At 47.5% G+C, this 25,782-nt stretch overlaps 1 protein-coding gene across 1 annotated transcript; it reads left to right on the forward strand.

Moving 5' to 3' along the window:
- The first annotated feature begins 814 nt into the window (after positions 1 to 814).
- Positions 815 to 18,019, forward strand: drg1 (developmentally regulated GTP binding protein 1). Its single transcript, XM_068005501.1, has 9 exons — positions 815 to 993; positions 8,427 to 8,550; positions 9,776 to 9,951; positions 10,709 to 10,778; positions 11,011 to 11,180; positions 15,676 to 15,806; positions 17,065 to 17,232; positions 17,326 to 17,448; positions 17,604 to 18,019. The coding sequence occupies exons 1-9, from the start codon at positions 955 to 957 to the stop codon at positions 17,701 to 17,703; spliced, it is 1,101 nt and encodes a 366-aa protein (XP_067861602.1). The 5' UTR covers positions 815 to 954; the 3' UTR covers positions 17,704 to 18,019.
- The last annotated feature ends 7,763 nt before the right edge of the window (positions 18,020 to 25,782 follow it).

Raw genomic sequence — 25,782 nt, forward strand, 5'->3', positions numbered from 1 at the left:
CTAATAATAAATTCTAGTAACTGCCCCACAACTGACGTTAGACTAATAGGCTTTAATTTCCTATTTATCTCTGTTAACCTTGTTAAATAGTGGAGTGACATTGGCAATTTTTCAATCCAAGGGGACAATTCCTGAATCGAGAGAGTTTTGGAAGACCATGACTAACACATCAACAATTTCTTTACCTACTTCTTTTAATATCCTGGGGTGGAAGCTATCGGGTCCTGGAGATTTGTCTCTTAATAACATTAGTTTCTGCATCATCATGTTTTTACTTATATTGAATCTATTTAATTCCTCCCCTTGATTTATTTTTAGTTTTCCTTGTGTCTCTGGTATTTTATTCTCATCCGCTAGTGAAGACCGATACAAAGTAGCTGTTTAGTAAGTCAGCCATTTGCAATTACAATGTCTCATTGCGGCTTGTGGAATCTTTCTATGTGCAATTTGGCAGCTGTGTTTGCCTACATAACCGCAACAACACTTCAAAAAAGTAATCTATTGGCTATAAAGCACTTTGGGATGTCCTGAGGATGTGGTAAGGTGCTATATTAAATGTTTCTTTATTGCCTACAGTGCTATTGTGATTCATGATTTGTTGATTAATATTACTGACTTTTAAAATAGTTGGCTACGTATTAACATTTTCATTTAAAAATTCTCTTATTGTGCTGGAGAGGGTGGCAATAAGTGGTTGTCCCTTTAAGAGATTGCACCATATGATCTGGTGCAGCCAAACAAAGTGCATCTTTGGGCGAAGCACAGCGCGTGCGCGGCTAAGCCCCACCCACCGGGCTACAAAGTCCCGTTGAACGGTTAATCTCGCGAGAGTTTCGTTGCATTGAGTGAGAGTCCGGATCGGCCGGCCCCTGTGGCTGAGGAGAAAATTAAATTAAATTAAATTAAAGCGGATCATCGGCCGGGGCTCGGGACTGGGAGCACGGGGCGGCCGAGATGAGCATCCTACAGAAAATATCGGAGATCGAGGCCGAGGTAAGGCCGGGTGGGCCGGGCTCGGAGTGTCTGTCGGGGAGCGAGGCTGTCAACGTGCGCCCAGCGGTGGGCCGCAGCCTGGTTCAGCCTTACAGAGAGAGGCTGGGGCCTGTCACTGGGCAACCCCGGGAGTGAGGGCCGACCCGTCACTGAGGAGGAGCCCCCGCCCCCCCCCCCCCCTTCCCGGTCACTGAGGAGGAGCACCCGCCCCCCCCCCCCCCCTTCCCGGTCACTGAGGAGGAGCACCCGCCCCCCCCCCCCCCCCCCTTCCCGGTCACTGAGGAGGAGCAGCCCCCCCCCCTTCCCGGTCACTGAGGAGGAGCAGCCCCCCCCCCCTTCCCGGTCACTGAGGAGGAGCAGCCCCCCCCCCCCCCCCCTTCCCGGTCACTGAGGAGGAGCAGCCCCCCCCCCCCCCCCCTTCCCGGTCACTGAGGAGGAGCAGCCCCCCCCCCCCCCCCTTCCCGGTCACTGAGGAGGAGCCGCCGCCCCCCCCCCCCCCCTTCCCGGTCACTGAGGAGGAGCAGCCCCCCCCCCCCCCCCCCCTTCCCGGTCACTGAGGAGGAGCCCCGCCCCCCCCCTTCCCGGTCACTGAGGAGGAGCCGCCCCCCCCCCCCCCCCCTTCCCGGTCACTGAGGAGGAGCCCCCCCCCCCCCTTCCCGGTCACTGAGGAGGAGCCCCCCCCCCCCCCTTCCCGGTCACTGAGGAGGAGCCCCCCCCCCCCCTTCCCGGTCACTGAGGAGGAGCCCCCCCCCCCCCCCCCCTTCCCGGTCACTGAGGAGGAGCCCCCCCCCCCCCCCTTCCCGGTCACTGAGGAGGAGCCCCCCCCCCCCCTTCCCGGTCACTGAGGAGGAGCCCCCCCCCCCCTTCCCGGTCACTGAGGAGGAGCCCCCCCCCCCCCTTCCCGGTCACTGAGGAGGAGCCCCCCCCCTTCCCGGTCACTGAGGAGGAGCCCCCCCCCTTCCCGGTCACTGAGGAGGAGCCCCCCCCCTTCCCGGTCACTGAGGAGGAGCCCCCCCCGCCCCCCCCGCCCCCCCCTTCCCGGTCACTGAGGAGGAGCCCCCCCCGCCCCCCCCTTCCCGGTCACTGAGGAGGAGCCCCCCCCGCCCCCCCCTTCCCGGTCACTGAGGAGGAGCCCCCCCCCGCCCCCCCCCTTCCCGGTCACTGAGGAGGAGCCCCCCCCCGCCCCCCCCTTCCCGGTCACTGAGGAGGAGCCCCCCCCCGCCCCCCCCTTCCCGGTCACTGAGGAGGAGCCCCCCCCCGCCCCCCCCCTTCCCGGTCACTGAGGAGGAGCCCCCCCCCGCCCCCCCCTTCCCGGTCACTGAGGAGGAGCCCCCCCCCGCCCCCCCCTTCCCGGTCACTGAGGAGGAGCCCCCGCCCCCCCCTTCCCGGTCACTGAGGAGGAGCCCCCCCCCCCCTTCCCGGTCACTGAGGAGGAGCCCCCCCGCCCCCTTCCCGGTCACTGAGGAGGAGCCCCCCCGCCCCCTTCCCGGTCACTGAGGAGGAGCCCCCCCCCGCCCCCCCCTTCCCGGTCACTGAGGAGGAGCCCCCCCCCGCCCCCCCCTTCCCGGTCACTGAGGAGGAGCCCCCCCCCGCCCCCCCCTTCCCGGTCACTGAGGAGGAGCCCCCCCCCGCCCCCCCCTTCCCGGTCACTGAGGAGGAGCCCCCGCCCCCCCCTTCCCGGTCACTGAGGAGGAGCCCCCCCCCCCCCTTCCCGGTCACTGAGGAGGAGCCCCCCCGCCCCCTTCCCGGTCACTGAGGAGGAGCCCCCGCCCCCGCCCCCCCCTTCCCGGTCACTGAGGAGGAGCCCCCCCCCCTTCCCGGTCACTGAGGAGGAGCCCCCCCCCCTTCCCGGTCACTGAGGAGGAGCCCCCGCCCCCCCCCCCTTCCCGGTCACTGAGGAGGAGCCCCCGCCCCCCCCCCCTTCCCGGTCACTGAGGAGGAGCCCCCGCCCCCCCCCCTTCCCGGTCACTGAGGAGGAGCCCCCCCCCCCCCTTCCCGGTCACTGAGGAGGAGCCCCCCCGCCCCCTTCCCGGTCACTGAGGAGGAGCCCCCGCCCCCGCCCCCCCTTCCCGGTCACTGAGGAGGAGCCCCCGCCCCCCCCCCTTCCCGGTCACTGAGGAGGAGCCCCCGCCCCCTTCCCCTCCCTTCCCGGTCACTGAGGAGGAGCCCCCGCCCCCCCCTTCCCGGTCACTGAGGAGGAGCCCCCGCCCCCCCCTTCCCGGTCACTGAGGAGGAGCCCCCGCCCCCCCCCTTCCCGGTCACTGAGGAGGAGCCCCCGCCCCTTCCCCCCCTTCCCGGTCACTGAGGAGGAGCCCCCCCGCCCCCTTCCCGGTCACTGAGGAGGAGCCCCCCCCCCCCCTTCCCGGTCACTGAGGAGGAGCCCCCCCCCCCCCTTCCCGGTCACTGAGGAGGAGCCCCCCCCCCCCCTTCCCGGTCACTGAGGAGGAGCCCCCCCCCCCCCTTCCCGGTCACTGAGGAGGAGCCCCCCCCCCCCCTTCCCGGTCACTGAGGAGGAGCCCGCCCCCCCCCTTCCCGGTCACTGAGGAGGAGCCCCCGCCCCCCTCCTTCCCGGTCACTGAGGAGGAGCCCCCGCCCCCTTCCCCTCCCTTCCCGGTCACTGAGGAGGAGCCCCCGCCCCCCCCTTCCCGGTCACTGAGGAGGAGCCCCCCCTTCCCGGTCACTGAGGAGGAGCCCCCCCTTCCCGGTCACTGAGGAGGAGCCCCCGCCCCCCCCCTTCCCGGTCACTGAGGAGGAGCCCCCGCCCCCTTCCCCCCCTTCCCGGTCACTGAGGAGGAGCCCCCCCCCTTCCCGGTCACTGAGGAGGAGCCCCCCGCCCCCTTCCCGGTCACTGAGGAGGAGCCCCCCCGCCCCCTTCCCGGTCACTGAGGAGGAGCCCCCGCTCCCCCCTTCCCGGTCACTGAGGAGGAGCCCCCCGCCCCCCCTCCCCCCCCTTCCCGGTCACTGAGGAGGAGCCCCCGCCCCCCCTCCCCCCCTTCCCGGTCACTGAGGAGGAGCCCCCGCCCTCCCCCCCCCCCCCCCCTTCCCGGTCACTGAGGAGGAGCCCCCGCCCCCCCCCCCTCCCCCCCTTCCCGGTCACTGAGGAGGAGCCCCCGCCCCCCTTCCCGGTCACTGAGGAGGAGCCCCCCCCCCCCCTTCCCGGTCACTGAGGAGGAGCCCCCCCCCCCCCTTCCCGGTCACTGAGGAGGAGCCCCCCCCCCCCCCCCCCTTCCCGGTCACTGAGGAGGAGCCCCCCCCCCCCCCTTCCCGGTCACTGAGGAGGAGCCCCCGCCCTCCCCCCCCCCCCCCCCCCTTCCCGGTCACTGAGGAGGAGCCCCCGCCCCCCCCCCTCCCCCCCTTCCCGGTCACTGAGGAGGAGCCCCCGCCCCCCTTCCCGGTCACTGAGGAGGAGCCCCCGCCCCCTCCCCCCTTCCCGGTCACTGAGGAGGAGCCCCCGCCCCCCCCCCTCCTTCCCGGTCACTGAGGACGGAGTGTGGGTCCTCTTCCCTCCTCCCGGCCTGGTCTCCAGCCTCCATACAATTCCCAGCTTCTGTATTATTTTCTCTCCCATCTCCTCGGGTACACTTCCATGGGAGTTGGGTGCCTCCGGTACCTCAATCTGTGCCTGCTCAGTGCTTGTGCCTAGACAGTGTGTGAGCCAAGCCTGATCCTCACTTCAAAGCACTTTTACTTTCCAGTAGAGGTCATGGTATAGCAATCAGGCCTATGAAACCGGGCTAATTTTATCCTTCCTTGACCTGAGGATGATGAGGTCAATTGTCGCACCCCTCATAGTATCATAGTAGGTACACCAGATGGCATGTGCCGGGTCTTTGAAAGATCTATCCATTTAGGCCCATTCCCCTGAAAGTTACTATTGAATTTGTTTCCCCCCACCCTTTCAGGCATTGCATTCTAGTTCATAACAACTCGCTGCGTTAAAAAAAAAGTTTCCTCATGTCGCTTCTGGCTCTTTTGCCAATCACCTTAAATCTGTGTCCTCTGATTACCGATCCTCCTGCCACTGGAAACAGTTTCTCCCTATTTACTCTATCAAAACCCTTCATGATTTTGAACACCTCTCAAATCTCCCCTTACCCCTTGCTAAGATCTGCTAACTCAATGTAAACCTGGCATCTTCTGGTGTGACTCAATACAGTACCACATAGTGTATTAAGCTCTTGGTGAGCCCCAGCTAATGCATATATAATGCTGCACATTGCAGCTGTCAGTGTAGAACTAGCTTAATTGGAGTATGCACAGAATTCTAACACATGGCTCTATCTTTCTAAAGATTTTTAAAATTGAGGTCTCAAAAGGTACATTCGTGTATATACTTTATGAAGCCTTGTGCTGTTAAATGTATATTCACCTATATTTTGAGACCACTTTACATTTAGCTGTACATTAACATGCATCATGAAAGTGTACATTCTTGTATAGTGTAAGGTGTCAACCTTTGTTCAGTGGTAGCACTCTCCTCTTGAGTCAGATGGATGTGGATGAGTGCTGTATTGTCGGAGGTGCCGTTTTTCGGATGAGACTTTAAACAGAGGCCCCATCTGTGCACTCGGGTAGATGTAAAAGGTCCCAAGGCACAATTTCGAAGATGAGCAGGGGAGTTCTCCCTGGTGTCCTGGCCAATATTTATCCCTCAAACTAACATCACTAAAACAGATTATCTGGTCGTTATCTCATTGCTGTTTGTGGGACCTTGTGTGCAAGTTGGCTGCCACGCTTCTTACAAAACAACAGTGACTACACTTCAAAATATTTCCAAAGTTGGGACCATAACGTTGGAACTAAACTGAGGATTTCTGTTTATTACCTATTAGCCATAATGAATAATTAATGCATAAACAACCCAGTCTGGCTGTGGTTGTTGGATAAATATTGTTTTGTGTTTCTAGTTTATACCATGACTACAAACACAGTTGTATTTCAAATGGTATAAATACTGTGAAATTACACTTGAGATCCTAGAGATCTTTGTTTCTTTTTGGGGAAGGGGACTGTGGGAACTGTTATGTTGTATCATACAATTCTAAATCTGGTGGTGTTTAAAAACAGATGAAGTTCATATTGTGCTCTTGTACCAGAATGATAACGGGGATGAGGGACTTCAGTTATGTGGTGAGACTAGAGAAGCTAAGATTACTCTTAGAGCAGATAAGGAGAAGCTGAGATTGCTCTCCTTAGAGCAGAAAAGGATAAGGGGAGATTTAAGAGGTGAACAAAATGATGAGGGGTTTTGTTAGAGTAAAAAGGGAGAAACTGTTTCCACGGGCAGGAGGGTCGGTAACCAGAGGACACAGATTTAAAATTAATTGGCAAAAGAACCAGAGGAGATGAGAATTTTTTTTAACGCAGTTAGTTATGATCGGGAATGCACTGCCTGAAAGGGTGGTGGAAGCAGATTCAATAGTAACATTGGAAGCAGATTCAATAGTAACATTCAAAAGGGAATTGGATATATATTTGAAAGGAAAAATTCACAGGGCTATGGGGAAAGGGCAGGGAGTGGGGCTATTGGATAGTTCTTTCAAAGAGCTGCCACAGGCTCGATGGGCCAAATGGCATAGGAAAATAGTGGTTGAAGTGCAATTCATGAATGTCATTATTCTGGGAGTTATGAATCGTCAGTGCTTCTGGTCAGAAGTGATTTCAGATGTTGTATGAGTGGAGAGTTCCAAATGGATGTGTTTTCCTCATCACAATGGCCAAGTGAGATCACAGTGGTCTTCACTGACTCTCCTGGTATATAGAAAGCAATGTCAATTTTCTCAGTTGAAAATGTCCTGCAGGTTCATAAGTGGAGGACATGTCATGGCCAGCAGTATTTTCACTTGTAAAGCAGACTGCACCTCTCTTGTGACTCTTCTCACTTGTGGAAATATTTCTCGCGTCACACTGCCAGGTCGTGGCATACTCTTTATTACACACAGTGTACCTGATCTGATTCGAGTTAATTAAATTAGAGGATTGTTGAAATTAATGGGATACACTGCAGGGAAAACTTCTCGAGGGATGATTAATTAGACTTGGCTTAATAATCCAGCAATAAGACACCTCTGCATCACAGGTCTCTTCTTCATGAGATGTTGTCGGTAACACTTGTGGAGAACAGCCTGGATGATTGTGGGCTTTTCTTCGCAACAGCAAAGAACAAGGAGCCTTGAGAGTTAATTTATTAGGTACAGTAGGTATGAAAAAACTTGCTCCATTTCTCACTGTGCTGGATCAATTTGTGATTGATGTACACAGCAAGTTGATCACAACAGATGAATGGGGGGCGGGGGGGTGATGTTTACTAAAAGCAGATGTATTCTGAACATAGGTGTGTTTTAATCTTTGGAGAATTTAATAATTGTATGTGGACGTAAGAGTATTCAGACCCTTCGATCTGAAGAACGATCTTTCTCTTCATGTGCACGGGTTGCTGTGTACTCTTGAGTGCACGATAAGAAAACAGTTCAGCAATTTGTGATTTTCAATTTATCTTAATATTTGAGTGAGTGAGCTAAGATAACATGGCTGCCAGATGTTCTAATTAAACGAAAACAGTAAACATGGATGTTTGCATTGACGAAAAGCCTTAGATTTATACCAATATGTTCCCAAATTGCTGACTGTGATCCATGGGGAGTGGTGACTCAGGATATGGAAACCGCTGTTTGATATGCCAGCATCCTTTCATGGGTTAATTTCAAAGTGTGGTTGCGCCAAGTACCAACCACTTCATACAGCATTCAGCTGTCCCAATATAACATGATTGACTCTTAACTGCCCTCTGAAGTGGCCTGGCAAGCTATTCAGTTGTATTGCCACCTTTTCAAGAGCAACCAGAGATGGGCAATAAATGCCAGCATTGCATGTGATGCCCACATCCTGAGAGAGAATTTTAAAAAAATTCAGCAGAGCTTATAAAATCTCATTTTGTGACTAGGTTTAGTGTATTATACAAAAAAAACAGGAGCTCTTGTCAAATAGCAGCCTATTTTAAATCAGGAGCTTTTTATAATCTTTAATTCAGGTGAGGAATATTCGTCAATGTTCTTTTGGCTTATATGGATTGATATTTTCTTGCAAGTAGTTGATTTTCTTTGATGCACACGGAGTCAAGGCCAAGTGCAGTACTTGGAACAAGCAGAATTAGAGGGTTGGAAGGATAATAGACCCATCTCTCTATCTTCCAATGTTAGGAGGCGTGGGAGATTGAGATACACTCCTCGTAAGGCACCTACTGTGTGTGACACCAGGTATGGGAAAATTTGTGACTCCCTTTGACATTCAAACTCCTACCACAGCACCATCTACTGTTGTAACTGGTATTATAGACACAATAAATGAGTTTACTGTCATTTGTCTCATCACCTCTGTGCAAGTAAGCAAGTATGATATGGTGCAATGGTTCAAAAAATCTCTTTCTTGGTCAGATGGCCCGCACTCAGAAGAACAAAGCAACAGCTCACCACTTGGGGCTCCTGAAAGCCCGTCTGGCCAAACTACGGCGAGAACTTATCACTCCTAAGGGCGGAGGCGGAGGAGGCCCCGGTGAAGGTACAGTGACTGGATTTATGTGGGATCGTCTGAAATACAATGAATGAACAAGGAGTACTCTAATCTTCGGATGGCGGGGGTGAGGGCGGGGGTGAGGGCGGGGGTGAGGGCGGGGGTGAGGGCGGGGGTGAGGGCGGGGGTGAGGGCGGGGGTGAGGGCGGGGGTGAGGGCGGGGGTGAGGGCGGGGGTGAGGGCGGGGGTGAGGGCGGGGGTGAGGGCGGGGGTGAGGGCGGGGGTGAGGGCGGGGGTGAGGGCGGGGGTGAGGGCGGGGGTGAGGGCGGGGGTGAGGGCGGGGGTGAGGGCGGGGGTGAGGGCGGGGGTGAGGGCGGGGGTGGGGGCGGGGGTGGGGGCGGGGGCGGGGCGAGGGGGGGGCGGGGGAGGGGGCGGGGCGGAGGGGGGCGGGGCAGGGGAGGGGAGGGGCGGGGCGGGGGGAGAGGCGGAGAGGGGGGGCAGGCGGGGGCGGTGGACTCATCAATCTTATTAGTTTGAGGGTTGGGAGGAGACACTGGGGAATGGGGGGAGTAGTGGCTAATTTGGGAAAAGGCAGGGGAAGGGCTGGAAGTTGTCGGACAGGGGAGGCAGATGCAGCTGTGTAGAGCGTCCTGATTTTGGGTGATGTGGTAATGGCAGAGTAGCTTGATCTGACACTGGCATAAAGTTGCGAATATGTAGACCACTTCTACTATCACAGTAAAACTCCCAGTTAAAATGTAGAGTGGCATATCTTTAGGTTTAAAATGAAACAAACAAATCAACTTGCTCACAAAAGATCCATTGCCTGTAGACCAGGTTTTTCGGTGTGCCACGTTTCTATACTGTAATTACAAGAAGAAAACCTGAGGGGAAAGAATGCAACTTCAAAATTGGGTGTTAATTCTTCGTGTAGGGTCCTCATTTGTAATATTAACTGGAGTCTGTGGTCGTAGAATACATTGTTTATTGATGCATACTGTGCAGTTATATTCTGTTTAGTGCAATGTTCATTGGTACACAGTGCAGTTATGTTAAACTTATTTTTGCGATGTGTGTTTTCAAAATGCTTGCTGTGAAAATCAATGGCTTTTTAAATAAAATATTTAATAGTTGAAGGTATTTACTGTTTTGTACGTGATCCTGTTTTTTATTACAATTCATCCTCCACTATTATGGAATATTCCCTCTAAATAATGTTTGCCGATCCTCTACCATGATGTGATATTTATTGTTTTTCCCCCCTTGGTGCTAGGGTTTGATGTTGCCAAGACTGGGGACGCCCGGATTGGGTTTGTGGGCTTCCCTTCTGTTGGGAAATCGACATTACTAAGTAACCTGGCTGGAGTGTACTCTGAAGTTGCAGCCTATGAGTTTACCACTTTGACCACAGTGCCAGGTGTGATTCGCTATAAAGGAGCCAAAATACAGGTATGAGGTGGAAACAGACCTGGGGCACCACAGGCAGAGTTAGGCTGTGCAAAGTTAGACAAAAACGTCTCTTGCTTTTCCTTCCAGATTTGCTAACTCTACTCGTAGAGTACGAGCTTGGTATTGTGAGTCAGTTAGCCCCATTCCCTCTCTGATTACAGTGTGTGTAGGGAGCCTCCATTCACTGCAGCCAACAGTAAACACATCGTTCTCCCTTATTCGACTGCAATCCACAGTGTAGACAGTCCGACGTTTGGGCATCCAGTAGCTTTGTACACCCATGAAAATATCGGTCTAAGAACGTGCTGTCAGGTTAATGCCACTTAAAAAAAAAAGTAAAAAAGCAGTGTATAGAGGCCCATAAACACTAAAAAAGCAATGTATAGAATTGCCATAAACACACCATATGAAAGCAATGTATAGAGATTACTCCTGAAAAATTCAGTAAGTGTAAAGGCGTGGTTAAAGGTTTAACAGTACAGACTGTGGAAATGCATTATCTCGAAGTTAACAGGAGGCCTGAGCTGGGGAACAGGGTAGTGAATAATGAAAGGAACGGTGGATTTGGAGTTTCCATTCCTGGAAATGGGGCAAGAGGTGGTTGGTTGGAAGAGACCGAGAAAGGAGAATGATTACGAAGAGGAGGCTGTATGCGATGGTGAAATGCCGTGTCAGTGTGGAATTTGAAAGCTTTTTAATTAATTTCAGCTGTTGTTTGGCCACCGATGCTTTATATGTGCTTGTATTTCCTGTCCAGCTGCTTGACCTTCCTGGTATCATTGAGGGAGCCAAAGATGGCAAAGGCCGAGGGCGACAGGTTATTGCCGGTAAGTTGTACACTTCAACTGGTGTTGTATGTTTAAAAATTAAATGTAATTATTTTGAGTAAAGGACTGTTATGAACCCTTAAGTATTTGTCACTGCACACCCTCTATGCAGAGTGAGGCACCAATAACCAGTGATTCTCTGTTTTCTGGGAGGAGGGATGACGAAGATAAACCTCTGCATTTTTTTTGGAGGACCAGTTGATTAAACTTGACCAATCCTCGCCTCTTTCAGTGGCTCGAACCTGCAACCTGATCCTGATCATACTGGACGTGCTAAAGCCACTGGGACACAAGAAGATAATTGAGAACGAGGTGGAAGGGTTTGGAATCCGGCTCAACAAGCAGCCACCCAACATTGGGTTCAGGAAGAAGGACAAAGGAGGCATTAACCTGACATCCACAGTGAGTGAGAAAAATTGGAGAGGGCAGCAGGTTGAAATTAGATCAAAATTGCACAAATCTATGACCCAGTTTGATCAGTAAGGTGCAGTGAGGGAGTTGCTGGAAATCAATCTAAGCAATTGCTTAGTGATGGGTTGTGCTGTGCTGTAGGGTTGGGATGTGGTGCGGTGCAGTGTGTTTGTGCTGTATTATCTAAGAATATTCTGGCCTTTAAATTATGTGGTGTGATATTAGTGTGTGAACACTTAATGAGTTCATTTGAAGTTTCTTTGCTATTTTAAAATGCATTAAATGGGTGAAAATAGCAGGCCAAAGGAATTTTACACAAACACATCATAGGAAGTTAAGGCACAGAGGAGGCCATTTGGCCCATCATGTCCATGCTGGCCAAAAAAGAGCTATCCAGCTTTATCTCACTTTTCAGCATTTGGTCACTGACCCCACTGCTAAGGGAAATAGATCCTTCTTATCCACTCTATCTAGTCCCGTCATAATTTTATATACCTCAATTAAATCACCCCTCCGTCTCCTTTGTTCCAAAGAAAACAATCCCAGCCTATCCAATCTTTTGTCCTAGCTAAAATTCTCCAGCCCTGGCAACATCCTCGTAAATCTCCTCTGTACTCTCTCTAGTGCAATCACATCTTTCCTGTAATGTGACCAGAACTGTACGCAGTACTCAAGCTGTGGCCTAACCAGCATTTTATACAGTACTAGCATAACCTCCCTACTCTTATATTCTGTGCCTTGGCTAATAAAGGAAAGTATCCCGTATGACTTTTTAACCACCTTATCTACCTGTCCTGCTACCTTCAGGGATCTGTGGACATGCACTCCAAGGTCCCTTTGTTCCTCCCATTTATTGTGTACTCCCTTGCCTTGTTTGCCCTCCCCAAATGCATTACCTCACACTTCTCTGGATTTAACTCCATTTGCCACTTATCCGCCCATCTGACCAGTCCATTGATATCTTCCTGCAGTCTACAGCTTTCCTCCTTACTATCAACCACACGACCAATTTTTGTATCATCTGCAAACTTCTTGATCCAGCCCCCCACATTCAAGTCCAACTCATTAATATATACCACAAAAAGCCTAGCGGGACCCCACTGGAAACGGCCTTCCAGTCGCAAAATCACCCGTCAATCATTACCCTTTGCTTTCTGCCACTGACCCAATTTTGGATCCAACTCGCCACTTTTCCTTGGATCCCATGGGATTTTACTTTTTTGATCAGTTTGCCATGTGGGACCTTGTCAAAAGCTTTTCTAAAATCCATGTACACTACATCAAATGCGTTACCCTCATCGACCTTCCCTGTTATCTGCTCAAAAAATTCAATTAAGTTAGTTAGATGTGACCTTCCCTTAACAAATCCATGCTGACTGGTCTTTCTTAATGACTATTTATCCTGTCCCTCAGAACGGATTCCAATAATTTGCCCACCAGCGAGGTTAGACTGACTGGCCTATAATTACTCGCTGTATCTCTTCCTTTTTTAAACAACTTCTAGATCACCTGAAGTAACCAAGAACACTGAATATTCCATATAAACTAAAGGGTACAATTCTAAAAGGGGTGCAGGAACAGAGAGATCTGGGGGTATATGTGCACAAATCTCCAATTAGCGGTGGGGGGGGGGGGGGGGGGAGAGAGAGGAGGAGGAGGAGGAGGAGGAGTGTAGTTAATACAAAGGAAGAGGACATTAGTAAACTTGTAGAATGGGTGTAAGATGGTGCATTTTGGTAGGAAGAGTCAGGAGGCAACATACTGCTTGGATAATAAGAGTCTAAATGGGATAGAGGAGCAAAGGAATCTAGGGTTACAGTTACACATCACAAAGTAGCGATGCAGGTTAATAAGGCCATAAAAAAGGCAAATCAAGCACTAGGGTTCATTCTAGAGGGATGGAATTGAAAAGCAAAGAAGTTATGTTAAACTTGTATAGAACCTTAGTTAGACTACACTTGGAGTATTGTGTGCATTTCTGGTCTCCATATTATAGAAAGAATATAGAGGCATTGGAGAGGGTGCAAAAAAGATTCACAGGGATGATACCAGAACAGAGGATATACTTATCAGGAAAGACTGAACAGGCTGGGGCTTTTTTCTCTAGAAAAGAGAAGTCTGGGGGGTGACCTGAGGGTAGATGTAGAGAAAATGTTTCCATTTGTGGGGAGTTCAAAACTAGAGGTTATAAATGTAAAATAGTTGCTAATAAATCCAATAGGGAATTTAGGGGAATCAAAATCATAGAAAGTTACAGCATAGAAGGAGGCCGTTTGGCCCATCTTGTCCGTGCTGGAATAAGGACAGTGGTAAGAATGTGGAACGTGCTACCACAAGGAGTAGTTGAAGTAAATAGCACAGATGCATTTAAGGGGCAGCTGGATAAGCACATAACTGAGAAAGGAATAGAAGGGTATCCTGATTGGGTTAGATGAAGTAGGGAAGGAGGAGGTTCGTGTAGAGTATAAACATTGGCATCGACCAGTTGGGCCGAATGGCCCGTTTCTGTGCTGCAGTTTTGATGTAACTCTATGTAATCTGTTCTCCACTTCTCCCTGCCATAGCCAGGGGCCTGTAGCCAATTTGCAAGGGACCCCAGTGTCACTGTTGGCCAGCCTGCAGGATGTGCACATTTTACATGAAGACTTCCTATCTCTCTCCTTGTCCCCTTCCTCCTGTGTGGAGCATTTGCACCTCTCTCTCTCCAGTGGAGTTTGAGATCAACCCTTCAGTCCACTAATCTGCAGTGTTAAGTGTTGGTGCTGCAGCATATGTCACTATTCTGATTCTAAGGAGTTCAATCAGTGTGACACATGCTGCCTTCAGATGTAAATATATTGTTAGGGATCAGAATCAGCCTGTGTTTGTAATCCTCCTGTTTGGAGCCCCCTGATGCTAAAGCATGTGCTCTGTAAGCAAAGTTTTACTCAAAATGATTATGGTTGATTAGCATTAAAGTTTAAAGATGGCCACAACAGCAAGTCTCTACGATCGACCAGCCTCTTTTTTTTGTGTGGAGTCTTGGTTCTTTGTAGAAACCTATTGTTCCTGTGACTATACAGAACAATCTCTTTTGGGCTCCCCTGATGTCTCATTGATAAATGCATTGCTTGGTGTAGTACTGAACTACACTGACCAGAAAGGTTCTGGGTTCCATCCACCAGCTGCTGAGTTAGTTGACCTCGGCTGGGGGGACTGTGGAGCCTTTGCTGTGGTCCTGAGAGGGGAAGTAGCAGCCCTGGCTACTATTTAGTGTCCCCTTGGTGAAGGCTGGTTTCTGCCTTGGATACCCTGCCAACTTGTGCCGTCTAAGCTCACACATGGACAGCAACTTTGGTGAGGTACTGGAGGACGCCTGCTGGAAAGTAGGAACATGAGGAGGCCATTCAGCCCCTCGAGCCTGCTCTGCCACTCAGTTAGATCATGTCTGATCTGTTCCTCAACTCCATTTACCTGCCTCTGCTTCATATTGCTTGATACCCTTACCCAACAAAAAGCTATCGATCTCCGTCTTGAAAGCTCCAATTGACCTAGTATCAACAGCCTATTGGGGGAGAGAATTCCAGATTCCCATTACCCTTTTTGTGTGAAAAAGTGCTTCCTGATTTCACTCCTGAATGGCCTTGCTCTAATTTTAAGATTGTGCCCCCTTGTTCTCGATTTCCCCCACTAGAGGAAATAGTTTCTCTGCATCTACCCTATCGAAGCCTTTTATTATTTAAAACAACCCAATTAGATCATCCCGCAATCTTCCAAACGCGAGGCAATACAAGCCGTTTATGCAACCTGTCCTCATAATTTAACCCTTTTATACCTGTTACCATTCTGGTGTATCTACACTGTACCTCCTCCAAGGCCAATATATCCTTCCTGAGGTTCAGTGCCTAAAACTGAAATCAATAATCCAGATGGGGTCTAACTAAGGCTCTAGACAGCTGAAACATAACTTCCTCCCCATTTGTAATCCAACCCCTTTGAGATAAAGGCCAACTTTCCATCAGTGTTTTTGATTACTTTTTGTACCTGTAATTTGGTGTCTTTGGAACCAAACCTCAGTAAGAGTCTGTGCTTTTGATAGGGGGGGAGAGCTAGGCCATGTTCTTGTATAGAATGTGCTGGAAGTAGTAAGAAAGTGGTAGTGACTAAGTGAAGTTCTAAAAAAAAAGTTTGCGCTGTCCGAATACTTAAAGGAAAATTTGTGGCATGATTCGAAAACAGACTCAAATAGCAATACCAGTAGAAAGCAGTGTCTCAGACTGGAGAAGAGAAGGGCAAATCTGCAGCATCTGTACTGGTCATGCAAACGGGTTGAACGATTGACTGATCTAATGTTTGATCTTCAGGTGTTTAGCTTATCACTTGGCAAAACTATGCACGCTTAATCTCTGGATACGTTGTGTTTAAAGTCCTGTGTATAATCTGGCAATATTTGCGTTTCTGTCGCTCTAGTCTGCTGATCTCATGTGATCTCTCTCTCTCTCTACAGTGTGTGCAGACTGAGTTGGACATAGAAACTGTGAAAAGTATCCTTGCTGAATATAAAATCCACAATGCTGACATCACATTACGCAGTGATTCGACAGCAGACGACCTGATTGATGTGGTTGAGGGTAATCGGTAAGTTCTCTGTGACAGTGTCTGCACCAGGTGCTGCCCTGTTAATTACTAGGGCTGGTAATCTAATTAAGTACCCATCTCTATCTAGAAATAGATTATTACATGTGGCCCTTACTGTACAGCTGTTTTTGCTGAGATTAAGTGTTCTCAGAATACAATAGAGCAGCATAGCCCATCCTGTAGTCTTTTGTGTACCATGCTGGAATAGGGTAGCAATTTAGTTGATTGGTCTCTGTCAGTAGCTCATTTACCTGGCTGCTGGGAGGTGCCTGGGGCAACTGGTCCTCTGGTTCCTCCTTTCTTCCCTTGCTTACTGGGAACCAGAGGTAATCCTACATCTGCCTACTCTGTGAAGTTGCAGCTTGCTGTGCCACTGTGCTGCTGTCAACATTTAAATTAACTTGTCAACCTCCTGTGGCATTGCAAACAGGGGCAGTAAGGCGGCGGGGGAAAACAAGTGTAACTTTCAGGTGAAGTTTGGGGATTAGAGGTCAGATAATTTAATGAGGGTAGACAGATATAATTTGGTCCCCATTTTAAAACTTACATTCTGACCTTATCTTATGTTTCCATTATAAATTCTTATGTCCCCATTATAAATTCTTATGTCCCCATTTATAACAGAAACTGTCTACATAAACATGTCATGCTGCACTCCTGGTACTTCAGCTCCTCTACTGGCAAGAGGGTGCAATTACAGTGTGATGAGTTTACATAGGCAGTATCCATTGTAAATGTGGATATTGGAATTTATAATAGGAAAAGGTTGAAAGGAATTGTGTGTGGATGTAAGTTTTTATTTAATCTAGATATTTTATTTAAAAAAATCTATATCCTTGCTGCCTCAGCACCATGATACTTTGTGTAGTAATGGGAATGTTGATGCTTCCAGATGTTCAGCTGGTGACTTTCATTCTTTATAATTTATACATCCTTCACTGCAAAGATCTTTCAGTTCAAAGTGAGGTCGACATCAGTTATACCAGGATCAAGAACCTCAATGTCCAGTTCTTGAAATAAATTAAGAGGTGTTAGTCAATTAGAATGAGGAGTAAAATATCCATTGACTAAAATTAGTATTTGAAGTAAATTTTCTTCTGAAGATAAGTTTAAAATTTGAGATCAAGATGAACCTAAAACCATAAATGGACTTGTATTGGCTGATACTATCAAACACTATGAAAGTATATTTCAGCTTTTCTCACGCATTACGGTTTGGATAACATGCTGACTCACTATCCTGTTTTATGTGCTGCAGGGTGTACATCCCCTGTATTTATGTTCTAAACAAAATTGACCAGATCTCTCTGGAGGAGCTGGACGTCATTTACAAAATACCACACTGTGTGCCAATCTCTGCACACCACCGCTGGAACTTTGATGATCTCTTGGAAAAAATATGGGACTACTTGCAACTTGTACGCATGTAGGTATCAGCTGAATGAGGATGGTGATTCATCAACTCTTCTGTTTTGTTGAGATTCTTTGCCAACTATGGTCTGAACTTTTATTGTTGCAGTTACACCAAACCCAAGGGTCAGTTACCTGACTACACTTCCCCAGTTGTGTTACCGCATCGAAGAACTGCTGTAGAGGATTTCTGCATGAAAATTCATAAAAACCTTATGAAAGAGTTCAAATAGTAAGTTACTCTTCTAGCTTTGTCCATGTACAGTTCCCTGCTCTCCAGTTCCGTTGTAAACTGCAGGCTCCTGGCACCTTATCCAAGGTAGTTGGTGAGTGGTCTGGGACTAAGAAAACAGATGTGGTGAGTAACAATTGTCTTTTTTGTTCCAGTGCTTTGGTGTGGGGTTCCTCTGTGAAATACAATCCACAGAAGGTTGGCAAGGACCATGTGATGGAAGATGAGGATGTAATTCAGATAGTCAAGAAGTAAAATAGGACACGTGATTTCCATTCTTGATCGAAGCTCCTTTATCCTGTTTCCCTGGTGGTTCTAATCTCCATCGTACCTTGCAAGATGAACTGCTATAAATTAGACGAGAAATCATTTAATAGGGAACTCTTGCAAAAGTGAAGAACTGGACTGAAAATCCCACCGATTTAAACTGCAGCCAATTGTTTCATCCAAAATTGTTGCAAAAGAAAGTGGAGACAGCAGAATCTTGCCTTTTATCAACCAGTTGCTATTGTATATTCAGCTAATAAAAATCCAGGGAGACATTGTGTCTGAGGACTAGGATGGAACATTACTGCTGAAACATTGTGAAGTTATTGAAATTAATTAGCAGCAATAATCTTTTTATGGCTCCTTAAAGACAGTGGTAGTAGTATGCTGAATTTATCATTCCTGCTGGTCTCTTGGTAAATAGAGGTTGGTTGTGGAGGAAATTGACATCCTGAACATACGCCAAATCCCTTAACTTCTTGTAGAGTAGTTGAGGGGTATCTACATTGCAAACCCTGGCTCCTCGGTTCCAGTTATGGTTTAATTGCTGATTTACCCTGCCTGAATGTCGTGGCCATGGAGGTTTAGAAAAGAGCCTCAATGGTGGATAAATCCTAAATTACAACACTGAGATTAATATCAGTAACTTAGAGTGGATGCAACTTAATGGGAACATGGATTTAAACTTGTCACTCCCATGAATGGAAGTGGCCCACCCAGCCAAACTAAAATACTCCTGTAGTAATCTGCCAAAAGCAGGCAGGGATCCTTTTTGTATTTTTGCTGCATTTAGCTGTTTGGTTCACATTATCCCTCCTCTCTTCCCCACTCCCTCTAAACAGTGTTCCTTTGTGCCTTCCCATTGTAAACATTCTGCTGTTCCTGTTTTGCATATTTCTAGCCTGAGCATTAGTGTCAGAGGCTGCATGCTCAGGCTGCTTAGAACCTTGCAACATTTAGTAATTCTTATTTTAGTACAGAAATCCTTAGCCAGGAGGATACATAACTTTGGCAAAAACAAGCACTCACAGGGCCAGTAGTGCTTGGTCTAACTGAGCAGGGACCACATGTAATTGGGCTTGTACAGAACCAAAGTTGGCTAAGAACATAAAACTCCATTTAATAAGACAATAATAAAGCAACCCACACCTCTTAGAAACAAGTGGAAATGAACACTAGACCATAGGAACAAAGCCAATCTACTCTGGTATATTATAATCTAGAAAGCAGGAGTAATGTTGAGATTGCCTTGTGACAAAAGCACAGCTATGGAACTCAGCCTGTGAAAAGTCCATTAGTGATCAATCTATATATGAGTCATCATTAGAATCTTTACCATTGTTGTTAAAGTGTATCGAGGCTCTATTAACATACTGAAGAAGCAAAAGAAGTAAATGAGGGATATGTGAGGGTGAAATGAAGTAAGGTGGTAGGAGCATAGACCTGTTTATTCTGTAAAAGTCTCTAAGCTAGGCTAAAAGCCTATAGACAAACTCCCCCATGGAGCATCTCAACAAACTGCATTTGGTGGCACTTGATAAATTATTAGACTAATAGGATATACTGCATAGCATTTATCACAAACCCTAGCACCTGCTGCTAGGAGTCATTACCAGGGTGCTCCCAAATACCCCAATCTATTCAAAAATCAGCACAAATGGCAGATACCTGTAACTGCAGAATTTGTGCTAAGGTAGCTGCCCTGAGCAAGGGTCTTGCTGTCCATTGGTTCAGAAGAAAAGTACACCAAGGTACTGACTTCTAGTTACTGTGCAGAAACCCTTACTGTTAAAAGGTATGAAGACAGCAGATTGAGCTGTGCTGCCTTCAACAGTTAAATAGTTTGCTGACACTGTCAAGACTGGCACCTACAGAATGTTCACTGGAGCATGATGGCAGCAGCACTAATGGAACTGTACCTTAGCAAGAAACAGGAGAAAGTTCATGAAGATGAAACTGTCTCAATCATTTCAACTTCAATCCAGGGCTGGTCTCATACTTCCATTGAGTGATAGACCCACTCTACTCTAAGACAGTTGTGGTGCTGGCCCTCTTGCAAGAAACCTGGCAAGGTCCCTATCAGAATCTCAGCTCTCCCCAGAAATTAGGGAGCCAGAATTTCTTCTACCACCTCATTGCTCCAAAGGTTGATTATGGGATCATAGAACCAAAGCAGGCTAAGTTAAGACAACTGTTAAACTATATGGGATCATGGGCTGTATTAATAGAGACAGAACAAAAGTAAAAATTATGGTAAACCTTTATAAAACACTGGTTAGGCCTTAGCTGGAGAATTGAGTTCAATTCTAGGAACCACACTTTAGGAAGGATGTCAAGGCCTTAGAGAGGGTACAGAGGAGGGTGCCAGGGAGGAGGGACTTCAGTTATGTGGACAGTGGAGAAGCTGGTGTGTTCTTAGAACAGAGGTGGTGAAATTTGATAGGTGCTCAAAAATCAAAACGGTTTTGACAGTAAATAAGGAGAAACTGTTTCCAGCAGCAGAAGGGTCAGTAATGAGAGGACACAGATTTAAAAGGTAAATCAACCAAAGAGCCAGAGCCGACAAGGAAATATTTTTTTATTCAATGAGTTGTAATGATGTGGAATGTACTGCAGATTCAAAAGCAACTTTCATAAAAAAGGGATTTGGATAAATACTTGGAAAGGAAAAAAATTACAGGATTATTGGGGGAAAGAGTAGGGGGATGAGATTATTTAGATAGTTCTTTCAAAGAGCCTGCACAATGGGCCGAATGGCCTCCTGTGCTGTACATACTATGACTTAAGTTTTTAAAATCTCTGAACAAAAACAAACTTCCCACTTCAAAGCTACCTTACAACCACCTCCACTGTCATTTGTCACGTTGCTAGTTCGATATCAGTACTGGATGGGCAAAAATTTCCTCCAACTAAAATACTGTGACGACCGAAGCCATTGTCTTTAGTCCCCACCTCAAACTCCATTCCCTACCAACCAACTCTCACCTGGCCACTGAGGCTGAACCAGACTGTTTGCAATCTTGGTGTCCTATTTGATGGAGATAAGCTTCCGACAACATATCCTCTCCATCACCAAGACTACCAACTTCCACCTCCGTAACATCGCCCATCTCCGCCCCTGAAACCCTCATCCATGCCTTTGGTTACCTCTAGACTTCTGTTCCAATGCTCTCCTGGCTAGCGCCACCCCCAATCTTCCATACTCAACTCTGCTGCCCGTATCCTAACTCACACCAAGTCCTGTTCTCCCAGACCTATATTTGCTCCCGATTTGGAAACACATTGTAAAATTCTCATCCCGGTTTTCAAATCCCTCACTCCTCCCTATCGCTAACCTCCGATTCTTGCCTCTTGCACATCCCCGATTTTAAAACCACTCCACCATTGATGGTTATGCCTTCAGTTGCCTCGACCTGAAGCTTTGGAATTCCCTCCCTAAACCTCTTCACCTCTATCCTCCTTAAAACCTACCTCTGACCAAGCTCTTGGTCACCGGTCCTAATACCTCATTGTGGCTCGGTGTCAAATTGTGTTTGATAATGCTGCCACGAAGCACCTTGAGACATTATTCTATGTTAAAAATGCTATATAAATGCCAGTTATTGTACGAGAAGATTTAGAAACAAAGTAAAAGAATATTCAAAGGAATGGTGGGGCCGATTAGGGACAAAAAAAAGGAAATCTTGGAGGCAGAGGGCAGGACAGAGGTACTGAATGAATACATTGCCTGTCTTCACAAAAAAGGATGAAGTTGATGTTGCAGTAGAGATATTGGATAGATAGGAGGATCTAAATAGGTTGGCATCACCGAGCTAACAAGACACTGTCAAGATTGGATGCATCCGAAGTTGCAGAGGGAAGCTCGGGTGGAGCTACTTGAAGCTCTGACCACAATCTTTCAATCCTTCTTGGATATGGGAGTGGTGCCAGAGAAATGGAGGATTGCAAATGTTACACCCCTGTTCAAAATAGGAGGGAGCTGGATCTGTTAACTACAGGTCAGTCGAACGTCAGTGGTGGGAAAACTACGAGACCCCGTTGTCAAGGACAAAATTCATTCTCTCCAAGAAGCATGGGTTAATATGGGACAGCCAGTATGGATTTGTTAAAGGCAAATAGTGTCTGACTAACCTGATTGAGTTCTTTGATGAAGTAATAGAGGGTTGGAGGAGGTAGTGCAGTAGATGTTGTATATAAATACTTTCAAAAAATGATAAAGTACCACAACACACTTATTCAGAAAATAGAAGCACATGGGATTAAAGGGATGGTGGTAACTTGGGTATGTAATTGACTAAGGGATAGGAGGCAGAGAGTAGTGGTGAACAGATGTTTTTCTGACTGGAGAGAAGTATGCATTGGGATCCCCCAGTGGTTAGTATTAGGACCATTGCTTTTCTTATCTATAATGACCTGGACTTGGGTATAGGGAGCATAATTTCAAAGTTTGTGGATGATACAAAACTTTGCAATGTAGTAAATAATGAGCAGAATAGTAACAGACTTCAGGAGGATGTAGCCAGACTATTGAAATGGGCAGACAATTTCACACAGGTAAGTATGAATTGATGCACTTTGGGAGGAACATGGAGAGGCAGTATAATCTAAAAATGGTACTATTTTAAGGGGAGTGCAAGAGCAGAGGGACCTGGGGGTATATAAGTCACAAATCTTAAGGTGGCAGGGCAAGTTGATAAGTATCCCATACACTTAACTGTCTTAACATTGTGAAGGTTTAGCATAACATCCTTGTTTACAAACACTAGTTAGGCCTCAGCTGGAGTATTGTGTACAATTCTGGGCACCACACTTTAGAAAGGATGTCAAGGCCTTGGAGAGGGTACAGAGGATGATACCAGGGATGAGCGGCTTCAGTTATGTGGAGAAGCTGGGATTGTTCTTAGAGCAGAGGAGGTTAAGGGAAGACCCAGTAGAGGCATTCAAAATTAAAGGGTTTTCATAGAGCAAGTAGCAAGAAACTTTCCTTTGGCAAGTGGGTCAGTATCCAGGAGGCAAGAACATAAATAGTAAGCCAGATGGTCCCTCAAGCCTGCTTTGCCATTCAATATCATGGCTGATCTACCTTAACTCCACTTTCTCACCCTCTCTCCATATCCCTTGATTCCCTTAGTGTCCAAAAATCTATCAATCTCAGTCTTGAATATACTCAACGACTGAGCATCTACAGCCCTTGGGTAGAGAATTCCAAAGATTCACAACCCTCAGTGAAGAAATTTCTCATCTCAGTCCTAAATGGCCAACCCCTTAGAGACTATGCCCCCTAGTTCTAGATTCACCAGGCAGGGGAAACAACCTCAGCATCTATCCTATCAGGCCCTCTTAGAATCTTGTGTTTCAATGAGATCACCTCATTCTTCTAAACTCGAGAATATAGACCCATTCTCTTCAATCTCAGAACACTAAGATTTGAAATAATTGACAAAAGAACTAGATGTGAAATGAACCCCCCTGCCCCCCCCCCAAACACAGAGGGTTGTTAAGATCTGCAATGCACCAGTTGAGTGCATGGTGGAATCAGATTCTATAGGAACTTTCAAAAGGCAATTGGACATGTACTTCAAGACCAATTTGCAGGTTATGGGAAAAAGCCAGGGTGTGGGACTAAATTGGACAGCTCTTTCAAAGATCCGACACAGGCATGACAGGGCAAATGGCCTCCTGTGCTGTAAGATTCTAAGCAAGCTGCAGGTACTAGTTGGGGCAGTAATGTTGGAATGAAGAATCCCAGGGGTATGTGCCAGGATGGAGATTACAGAAACATTGCAAGTTGGTCAAATTCATTACTCAAGTGGAGGGGGCAAGGGAGGTGAAAGATTAAAAGTCAAGCCTGAAGTAGCCAAGGAACCACAGCACAGCCAGAGGCAAAATTAACATGTGGGTAGAACCACAGCACATGAAATTCAATACAGATTAAGTACAAATAGTTGCATGTTGCAAGAAAGAAATGGGGGTCCTACTTACTGAATTGAGTGTAATCCAGGAGTCAGACTAAACACCCTTCATGTCCAGTGCAGCAAAGCAAACAGGACCCAAAAATCAGCTAGGGCCATAGGAATTACTGGACAAAAGACCAAGGTCCATCTAGTTCTTCTACCATCTTGATACAATAATGGAATTGTTGACTAATCATAGCAAGTGATCCCTCTGTTAGTCTACAACAGACTAAAGAGGGTAAACCCTAGTGGTGGAGCACTTTGGGAACCAGAGATCCAAAGTCACCTTTTTCCTCCTAAGCCTGTTACACTTGCAAGTCATGTCTCATTACTTATGCTGAATCCCAAAATTGTTTGAAAATCTAATTTGCATTTACATTATCAGGTTCCACAGATTCACCACTCAAATATTGTTCCCAGATTAATTTTGAATTTACCTCCACCTCCCAGTGCAAACCATGTCCTCTGGGTCTTGACAAGGTGAAACGGATTATCCCTTTAAAATTCTAAAAAACAATCATACCATCTCTCAACCTTCTCATCCAGGTGAGAACTTGCCAACCATGTCACTTCAAAATATTGAATTCTGGTTAGCAAGGTACAAGGAAAACATCCAGGCCCTGGAAGCAGTGCAGAGAAGGGCCACAAGGGTGTTAGAGAACAGAGCTGTAAGGAAAACTTGGGACTAGTCAGCCTTGAAAAGGAGATAAAGTGAAGGGTGGGTCCTGCAAGGGTATACAAGATACAAATACAGCAGGAACCAGTTGACATGGAGCACTAAAGTTAAACCATAACTGCAAGATAAGATAGCACAAAAAAAAAACTAGTAAAATGGCAAATTCAGCATGGAGATTAGAAGGAACTTCAGTGATTACTGTCCAGTCCATCCCAGGCATTAGAAGCAAAAACTTTAATCATTCAAGAGGCACTTAAAATGCTGAGTTCGGGAATGAGGAAGAATAAATACTTCCACAAAAAGGTGAGCTTATCGCCACTTATGTTGAAGAGCTAGCCTCATTAGACTCAGCTGTAGATTTATACAGATGAGCTTTCAGACCAGGTTCCTTGCACACATGCTAGCATGTTATGAGATCTGTAGGTGACAGGAGTAGAATAGTAACTCCTGTTGAGAAGTGAGAAAACCAATGACCCGGGCTGGGTTGTATTTACCTGCAACATTAGTTAGATAGTGAGCCTTCAGCTCCGTTCTCCTGGCTGGAGAGTCTAGAACTAGGGGGCATAGTCTCAAGGTAAGGGGTCAGCCATGTAGGACTGAGATGAGGAATTTCTTCAAAGGGTTTGTGAATCTTTGAGCATCCACAGCCCTCAGGGATAGAGAATTCCAGTTGTTGAGTACATTCACAACAGATAGATTTTTGGACACTAAGGGAATCAAGGGATATGGGATAGGGCAGGAAAGTGGAGTTCAGGTAGATGACCAGCCATGATCTGATTGAATGGCAGAGCAGGCTTGAGGGGCTGTATGGCCTACTCCTGCTCCTATTCATGTTCATGTTAGTGAGCATTCCTGCTTTGGAGTCAGAAGCTGTAGGGTTTGAACCTCACTCCAGCAAGTAGAGACTGGAGCTCTGGCTCTGAATTCTGGGTTGACATCCAGTGGGGATACTCACATCTGGTAGGTGTGGTCCCATGGCACTATTGAGAAAAAGCAGGAGTGTCCTGGCCAATATTTATCCCTCAACCAACATTATCACATTGCTGTTTGTGGGAGCTTGCTGTGCACAAATTGGCTGCCACATTGCCTACATTACAACAGTGCTCGGGGACATCCTGAGACTATGAAAGGTGCTACAGAAATGCAAGTCTTCCTTCATTTTCACCCAATTTCAGCAATTCCCATCCCAGAGTTTCTTGTATGGGGGCATGTGAAAGTTGGCAGCTGTGAGAATTTTATTGAACTAAATGTATACAAAGATAGGGCTATAAAGATTTCCAAGCTCAGTCGACTATAATACAACTGCTTCAGATCAGTGTAAACTGCCATTTCCCAAAACACTGCTTTAATGCAGAGTTCCAATTGGAAGTGCAGCATTTCTGGCAACATGGATATTTCAGCAGTTTACATGCAGTTAAAGAAAAAAGCAGCAAAACA

The sequence above is a fragment of the Heptranchias perlo genome, chromosome 25 (assembly GCF_035084215.1).
Source record: "Heptranchias perlo isolate sHepPer1 chromosome 25, sHepPer1.hap1, whole genome shotgun sequence".
Lineage (NCBI taxonomy): Eukaryota > Metazoa > Chordata > Chondrichthyes > Hexanchiformes > Hexanchidae > Heptranchias > Heptranchias perlo.

Bases quoted from the DNA above. Each gene is read 5' to 3' on its own strand.
- drg1 (XM_068005501.1), top strand. From the start codon at position 955: ATGAGCATCCTACAGAAAATATCGGAGATCGAGGCCGAG. The intron at 9,952-10,708 runs GTATGAGGTGGA...TTTCCTGTCCAG, and splicing joins ATAAAGGAGCCAAAATACAG to CTGCTTGACCTTCCTGGTAT. The intron at 15,807-17,064 runs GTAAGTTCTCTG...TATGTGCTGCAG, and splicing joins GATGTGGTTGAGGGTAATCG to GGTGTACATCCCCTGTATTT.